General features: G+C 43.0%; 1 protein-coding gene across 1 annotated transcript in view; it reads right to left on the reverse strand.

The window, feature by feature from the left end:
- LOC311117221 (unconventional myosin-IXAa-like) overlaps positions 1-9,423 on the reverse strand; it is a 73,168-nt gene that overhangs the window by 48,392 nt on the left and 15,353 nt on the right. Inside the window, exons 6-7 of the mRNA XM_084192197.1 lie at positions 7,384-7,500; positions 5,895-6,029 (exon numbers count right to left, since the gene is read on the reverse strand). Of these exons, the coding sequence (XP_084048323.1) occupies positions 5,895-6,029; positions 7,384-7,500 (252 nt within the window). The remainder of the gene's footprint in view (positions 1-5,894; positions 6,030-7,383; positions 7,501-9,423) is intronic.

The following is a 9,423-nucleotide window of genomic DNA, read 5'->3' on the forward strand; positions in this document are numbered from 1 at the left end:
TCTATTGTGGACCGTCTTAAATCTGCTGTTTGTCTGTTAACCTCGGTCTCTATTGTGGACCGTCTTAAATCTGCTGTTTGTCTGTTAACCTCGGTCTCTATTGTGGACCGTCTTAAATCTGCTGTTTGTCTGTTAACCTCGGTCTCTATTGTGGACCGTCTTAAATCTGCTGTTTGTCTGTTAACCTCGGTCTCTATTGTGGACCGTCTTAAATCTGCTGTTTGTCTGTTAACCTCGGTCTCTATTGTGGACCGTCTTAAATCTGCTGTTTGTCTGTTAACCTCGGTCTCTATTGTGGACCATCTTAAATCTGCTGTTTGTCTGTTAACCTCGGTCTCTATTATGGACCGTCTTAAATCTGCTGTTTGTCTGTTAACCTCGGTCTCTATTGTGGACCATCTTAAATCTGCTGTTTGTCTGTTAACCTCGGTCTCTATTGTGGACCGTCTTAAATCTGCTGTTTGTCTGTTAACCTCGGTCTCTATTGTGGACCGTCTTAAATCTGCTGTTTGTCTGTTAACCTCGGTCTCTATTGTGGACCGTCTTAAATCTGCTGTTTGTCTGTTAACCTCGGTCTCTATTGTGGACCGTCTTAAATCAGCTGTTTGTCTGTTAACCTCGGTCTCTATTGTGGACCGTCTTAAATCAGCTGTTTGTCTGTTAACCTCGGTCTCTATTGTGGACCGTCTTAAATCTGCTGTTTGTCAGTTAACCTCCGTCTCTAATCTGCTTCCCTCTCTTGACTCCGTCACGTCTCCTTCAGTGAGCCTCGATCTGGCCAACAACATGAACGAACCCCGGTAGCACATGGAAAAACCATAAAACTACATTTACAAGATCTCTATAAATGGTTAGGTAAAAACACATACCGAACCACATACCATTAACTGTATAATGAGAGCTCGTGTGTGTGTAAGCTCTTGTGTGTGTGTGTCTGTGTCTGTGCGTATCTGTGTGCATGTCTGTGTGTGTGAGTGTGTGTGTGTGTGAGTGTGTGTGTGTGTACAAGTGTGTGAGGAGTCTAAGTATTCCACGAATCCCTCCATGTGTAGTGATTTATGATGGTGATGTCATGCCTGCCAGACGTAGCTGGAGATGAGCCAACCTGGACGTCTGTCAACTTTGCCCCCCCCTGTCGCTTGTTCCGTCACACACACCCACACACTTCCTTTCACTGAGGGGCAACATGCAAATACAGGCTAGCAGAATATCTCTTTAGACAGAATAATTACGGGGGAAAAAAGCTCCTTGATGCCACCTTGATATTGTCTCCATGTTGATCTCTAGTCTGTAAGGGACACCACTAGGCTTTCCCAATGTAGCCTCCCATCACTTTGGTTTCCTACAACTATTTCTAGTGGATTTCCTTCCCTAGTGCAGGTTAGTCATGCTATCACAACAATACAATCCAGATATTCAAATAAACCCCTGCTTTATTCAATTTCCCATGAGCACAAATAACTTGCCTTCTCCTGACGTTGCACCCTTGAGCACGGCTAAAACGGTTCTGCACCATGGCTGCCCTGGCCTCCAAACCATGGCAAATAACCCAGTCCTTATTTTCTGTTACCCAGAGGACTTGGACGTCTGCAATGGGACCTTCCTGTCAAGGAAAGCACTGGGCAAAACATGCCTGGACAACTATGGTGAGTGCATGGAAAAGGGAAAGCATTAGAATCGATGATCCTTGTGCTACTCAAGCAGGTCACATTGACAGCCCGATTCTTGGATGTCAACACAGTCACACATTGACGATGGGCTGGCGTGTTCTCACTATAACAGGGTCTGAACATGCCTGTCTGCACAGAGAGCCTTTTAGTGTGACTTACAGGATCACACAATATGGAGACATTTTCTAGTCAAATCATAATCAGTGACTTTGAGGGCATGTTGATGCTATACATGACTTGGATCAGCCACAGTTCAGTCAGTACAAACATCAAGGCCCATGCTCTGTATACACTATGGACGATGACAACTTCAGCACAGCGTAACACGAGACATGATTATCAACACAATAGTTGTTAGCTAATAGCAGAAAGAAGACTGTGACCCTGCTAGCTGGCTGTGTACAGTACAGTAGGCCACCATGCTGTTCATTGAGTGTGAATGGACCATAAACACTGTGCTCTAATGACAGTCCTCCTCTACGTTGCCAGCAGTGGTTTAGACGTCTGATGGTTTGCCAACACTGCTGATATGACAGTCACTGGGGAGAGAGACGCTGCAGCTTGCTGAATGACACACTCCACCCGCACTCTGGAGGATTTCAGGCCACACACACACACCTCTCTCTTATAGCAATGCCTCTACGAGAATGTGCATGCCTGGGATTATTTTGTAATTTTTAATTTATAAGCTCAAAATTATCAAAAAGAAATGTAGTGGATAACGACATTTATAACCACCAGAAACGGTAGTGGATAAGGACATTTATAACCACCAGAAACGGTAGTGGATAAGGACATTTATAACCACCAGAAACGGTAGTGGATAAGGACATTTATAACCACCAGAAACGGTAGTGGATAAGGACATTTATAACCACCAGAAACGGTAGTGGATAAGGACATTTATAACCACCAGAAACTGTAGCGGATAAGGACATTTATAACCACCAGAAACGGTAGTGGATAAGGACATTTATAACCACCAGAAACGGTAGCGGATAAGGACATTTATAACCACCAGAAACGGTAGTGGATAAGGACATTTATAACCACCAGAAACGGTAGCGGATAAGGACATTTATAACCACCAGAAACGGTAGTGGATAAGGACATTTATAACCACCAGAAACGGTAGCGGATAAGGACATTTATAACCACCAGAAACGGTAGCGGATAAGGACATTTATAACCACCAGAAAAATGGCTGCCTGCTTATAACAAGCAGCACATGGTTGCTTTAGTAAATTCTTATGAGTATTGAGTTCAGAACTATACCAGAGTATAGTCTTGATTGAGTTCTAACACTTCAGAACTATATCGGAGTATTGTCTTGATTGAGTTCTAACACTTCATTTCAGTGGTGTTCTATGACAATTCATTTCATAAGCCATTTGTTCTGTTGAGGAACAGTACATCTTAACATAGGAAATCCCACAAAATCGGACTTATTAGTAGCACGATGCAATGGCCCAACCTTACCAAAGCATGAAGCAAACAAACCCTCTTAGAAGTTGAGTGAGGGCTGTACATGTTCAAAAGCCATGGCTAATTTTTAACATGGAGGTTAATGAAGGCAGTGGCTTTATGGATGGGTGCCTTTGTACAGGAGGCCTCCTTGAGCAAATACAGTATGTGTCATTGCCGATATGGCACTGTAAAAGGAACTCTCCAATCAGTTTCAGTTGTACTCACTAAGGCTGCGTTTAGACAGGCAGCCAAATTATGATATTTTTTCACTAATTGGTCTTTTGACCAATCAGATCAGCTTTGAAAAAGATCTGATGTCATTGGTCAAAAGACCAATTAGTGGAAAAAAATATCAGAATTGGGCTGCCTGTCTAAACGCAGCCTAAAAGTACTAAAGGACAAGTGACTCAGTCAATCGTGGTTAAACATGATGATCATGACCGAAACAACCTTTTTCTCCAATCCAGTCAGTTAACACCAACACACATCCATCATAATGAGGGTTGAGGAGATAACACACATCCATCATAATGAAGAGTGAGGAGGTAACACACATCCATCATAATGAGGGTTGAGGTGGTAACATCCATCCATCATAATGAGGGTTGAGGAGGTAACATACAGTGAGGGAAAAAAGTATTTGATCCCCTGCTGATTTTGTACGTTTGCCCACTGACAAAGAAATGATCCGTCTATAATTTTAATGGTAGGTTTATTATAACAATGCCATTTAGCAGACGCTTTTATCCAAAGCGACTTACAGTCATGCGTGCATACATTTTTGTGTATGGGTGGTCCCGGGGATCGAACCCACTACCCTGGCGTTACAAGCGCCGTGCTCTACCAGCTGAGCTACAGAGGACCACCCATTTTATAAAAAAATCCAGAAAAACTCATGTCAAAAATGTTATAAATTGATTTGCATTTTAATGAGGGAAATCATTATTTGACCCCTCTGCAAAACATGACTTAGTACTTGGTGGCAAAATCCTTTTTGGCAATCACAGAGATCAGACGTTTCTTGTAGTTGGCCACCAGGTTTGCACACATCTCAGGAGGGATTTTGTCCCACTCCTCTTTGCAGATCTTCTCCAAGTCATTAAGGTTTCGAGGCTGACGTTTGGCAACTCAAACCTTCAGCTCCCTCCACAGATTTTCTATGGGATTAAGGTCTGGAGACTGGCTAGGCCACTCCAGGACCTTAATGTGCTTCTTCTTGAGCCACTCCTTTGTTGCCTTGGCCGTGTGTTTTGGGTCATTGTCATGCTGGAATACCCATCCACGACCCATTTTCAATGCCCTGGCTGAGGGAAGGAGGTTCTCACCCAAGATTTGACGGTACATGGCCCCGTCCATCATCCATTTGATGCGGTGAAGTTGTCCTGTCCCCTTAGCAGAAAAACACCCCCGAAACATAATGTTTCCACCTCCATGTTTGACGGTGGCGATGGTGTTCTTGGGGTCATAGGCAGCATTCCTCCTCTTCCAAACACGGCGAGTTGAGTTGATGCCAAAGAGCTCGATTTTGGTCTCATCTGACCACAACACTTTCACCCAGTTCTCCTCTGAATCATTCAGATGTTCATTGGCAAACTTCAGACGGGCCTGTATATGTGCTTTCTTGAGCAGGGGTACCTTGCGGGCGCTGCAGGATTTCAGTCCTTCACGGCGTAGTGTGTTAACCAATTGTTTTATTGGTGACTATGGTCCTTGAGATCATTGACAAGATCCTCCCGTGTAGTTCTGGGCTGATTCCTCACCGTTCTCATGATCATTGCAACTCCACGAGGTGAGATCTTGCATGGCGCCCCAGGCCTAGGGAGATTGACAGTTATTTTGTGTTTCTTCCATTTGCGAATAATCGCACCAACTGTTGTCACCTTTTCACCAAGCTGCTTGGCGATGGTGTTGTAGCCCATTCCAGCCTTGTGTAGGTCTACAATCTTGTCCCTGACATCCTTGGAGAGCTCTTTGGTCTTGGCCATGGTGGAGAGTTTGGAATCTGATTGATTGATTGCTTCTGTGGACAGGTGTCTTTTATACAGGTAACCAACTGAGATTAGGAGCACTCCCTTTAAGAGTGTGCTCCTAATCTCAGCTCGTTACCTGTATAAAAGACACCTGGGAGCCAGAAATCTTTCTGATTGAGAGGGGGTCAAATACTTATTTCCCTCATTAAAATGCAAATCAATTTATAAAATTTTTGACATGCATTTTTCTGGATATTTTTGTTGTTATTCTGTCTCTCACTGTTCAAATAAACCTACCATTAAAATTATAGACTGATCATTTCTTTGTCAGTGGGCAAACGTACAAAATCAGCAGGGGATCATATACTTTTTCCCCTCACTGTACATCCATCATAATGAGGGTTGAGGAGGTAACATACATCCATCATAATGAGGGTTGAGGAGGTAACATCCATCCATCATAATGAGGGTTGAGGAGGTAACATCCATCCATCATAATGAGGGTTGAGGAGGTAACATCCATCCATCATAATGAGGGTTGAGGAGGTAACATCCATCCATCATAATGAGGGTTGAGGAGGTAACATCCATCCGTCATAATCAGTAGTCAGAGGGTTGAAGAGGTGAGTCATGTGGTGGTCAGCCCCATAATAAACCCTATTGCATAACCCACTGGAGGAGCCTGCCTGCGTCTTTAAAGGACAACTGTATAGTAGACTTCCATGTAAGTGCATTGTGCATAAGCACATTTAGTACTGAAAGGGTGCAGGAATGTCAAATGCCTTACCTGCTCAAGCTTAAAGATGTGCTGATTGAAGTAGTGTTGGAGCCTCTCGTTGGCGAAGTTGATACAGAACTGCTCAAAGCTGTTGTTTTCGTAGTCCTCAAAGCCAAAGATGTCCAGCACTCCGATGGAAAAGATCTGTGAGGGATACATGAGGGTGAAATCTCAATTGACGATATGCGTTTTGATTAAAAAACTATTAAATATGAAGGCCATATTGGTGAAAGTCTTACTGAGAAAGTTACCAAAGATCCTTAGCCACATAATGGCAAACAACCTCAACCAAAGCCATTCAAACAAAACCACTGATGTCACTGTTTCCAGAAGGTGGTTCATACCATGATTTATTAAATCAATAAAAATGCATTGTCTTATCACAGCATGTCTCTGCCAACGTGCTCATGCTCTATTTGAACACCTGTAACAGAAGTATAAAGCCTGTGTGTATCCAGTGCTTCAACTATGACCGTGGACACAGTTATTCTGGGTGGAGAGGTGAGCGGCAGGTAGCCTAGTGGTTAGAGAGGTGAGCCAGCAACTGGAGGATTGCCAGTTCGAATCCCGGGTTCGACGGAAAACAATCTGGCAGGAGGTAAGCTGGCAAACGGAGGGTAAACGTTGTGCCCTTGAGCAAGGCACTTAACCGCCCAAACAACAGCTCCCCGGGCGCCCAGTGTGGCAGCCCAACACACCTCTCCAAAACCTGTATATGTATGTATGCAGTGGCGTAAAGTACTTTAGTACAAATATTTAAAAGTACTACTTAAGTCATTTTTTGGGGGTATCTTGTACTTTATTATTTACATTTTTGACAACTTTTACTTTTACTTCACCACATTCCTAAATAAAATAATGTACTTTTTACTCCATACATTTTCCCTGACACCCAAAAGTACACGTTACATTTTGAATGCTTAGCAGGACAGGAAAATGGTCCAATTCACACACTTATTAAGAGAACATCCCTGGTCATCCCTACTGCCTCTGATCTGGCGGACTCACTAAACACAAATGCTTCCTTTGTAAATGATGTCTGAGTGTTGGAATGTGGCCCTGGCTATCCATACATTTAAAAAACAAGAAAATCGTGCAGTCTGTTTTGCTTAATATAAGGAATGTGAAATTTTTTATACTTGTACTTTTGATACTTAAGTATATTTAAAACCAAATACTTTTAGACTTTTACTCAAGTAGTATTTCACTGGGCGACTTTCACTTTCACTTTGAGTCATTTTCTATTAAGGTATCTTTACTTTTACTCAAGTAGGACGATTGGGTACTTTTTCCACCACTGTATGTATGTGTGTCTTTCGGAGGGGTTGGGTTAAAAGCAGAAGTAACATTTTGGTTGGACCTTGAAATCGACCAATAAAGTGATCTTAATCTTAATGAAGTGGAGAGGTGAGCATGTGATCAGCGCATGACATAGTTATGTTATAAGCAGACATGAGCATGTCATAACAAAGCATGACAGCAGTCACGTTGGTCTTACCTTGGCGCTCTCTTCCAAGTCCCGGTTGTTGAGCAGCGCGTGGTTGATCCGGAACACGATCCAGTCAAACAGTGCGCTGTACAGGGACTTGGCCATGGAGTCTCGCACCGTGCCCGCCTGGAGAACACACCAAAACATATCCATATTACTACTGACCTACTGCACCTCACTATTCATCCATATTACTACTGACCTACTGCACCTCACTATTCATCCATATTACTACTGACCTACTGCACCTCACTATTCATCCATATTACTACTGACCTACTGCACCTCACTATTCATCCATATTACTACTGACCTACTGCACCTCACTATTCATCCATATTACTACTGACCTACTGCACCTCACTATTCATCCATATTACTACTGACCTACTGCACCTCACTATTCATCCATATTACTACTGACCTACTGCACCTCACTATTCATCCATATTACTACTGACCTACTGCACCTCACTATTCATCCATATTACTACTGACCTACTGCACCTCACTATTCATCCATGTTACTACTGACCTACTGCACCTCACTATTCATCCATATTACTACTGACCTACTGCACCTCACTATTCATCCATATTACTACTGACCTACTGCACCTCACTATTCATCCATATTACTACTGACCTACTGCATCTCACTATTCATCCATATTACTACTGACCTACTGCACCTCACTATTCATCCATATTACTACTGACCTACTGCACCTCACTATTCATCCATATTACTACTGACCTACTGCACCTCACTATTCATCCATATTACTACTGACCTACTGCATCTCACTATTCATCCATATTACTACTGACCTACTGCACCTCACTATTCATCCATATTACTACTGACCTCAAAAGGTCGAATGTGAAAGACCTGGGCCCATATTCACAAAGAACCTCCTCTTATTCATTTTGATCTAAATGGCTAAACTGATCCTAGATCAGCACTCCTACTCTGAGACTCTCGTGCCATGGGTCCATGGAATACCCTAAACACTTCTATCAGACAATGGGGTCCATGGAATACCCTAAACACTTCTATCAGACAATGGGGTCCATGGAATACCCTAAACACTTCTATCAGACAATGGGGTCCATGGAATACCCTAAACACTTCTATCAGACAATGGGGTCCATGGAATACCCTAAACACTTCTATCAGACAATGGGGTCCATGGAATACCCTAAACACTTCTATCAGACAATGGGGTCCATGGAATACCTTAAACACTTCTATCAGACAATGGGGTCCATGGAATACCCTAAACACTTCTATCAGACAATGGGGTCCATGGAATACCCTAAACACTTCTATCAGACAATGGGGTCCATGGAATACCCTAAACACTTCTATCAGACAATGGGGTCCATGGAATACCCTAAACACTTCTATCAGACAATGGGGTCCATGGAATACCCTAAACACTTCTATCAGACAATGGGGTCCATGGAATACCCTAAACACTTCTATCAGACAATGGGGTCCATGGAATACCCTAAACACTTCTATCAGACAATGGGGTCCATGGAATACCCTAAACACTTCTATCAGACAATGGGGTCCATGGAATACCCTAAACACTTCTATCAGACAATGGGGTCCATGGAATACCCTAAACACTTCTATCAGACAATGGGGTCCATGGAATACCCTAAACACTTCTATCAGACAATGGGGTCCATGGAATACCCTAAACACTTCTATCAGACAATGGGGTCCATGGAATACCCTAAACACTTCTATCAGACAATGGGGTCCATGGAATACCCTAAACACTTCTATCAGACAATGGGGTCCATGGAATACCCTAAACACTTCTATCAGACAATGGGGTCCATGGAATACCCTAAACACTTCTATCAGACAATGGGGTCCATGGAATACCCTAAACACTTCTATCAGACAATGGGGTCCATGGAATACCCTAAACACTTCTATCAGACAATGGGGTCCATGGAATACCCTAAACACTTCTATCAGACAATGGGGTCCATGGAATACCCTAAACACTTCTATCAGACAATGGGGTC

Source organism: Coregonus lavaretus, assembly GCF_964263955.1.
Source record: "Coregonus lavaretus genome assembly, contig: HAP1_SCAFFOLD_156, whole genome shotgun sequence".
Taxonomy (NCBI): domain Eukaryota; kingdom Metazoa; phylum Chordata; class Actinopteri; order Salmoniformes; family Salmonidae; genus Coregonus; species Coregonus lavaretus.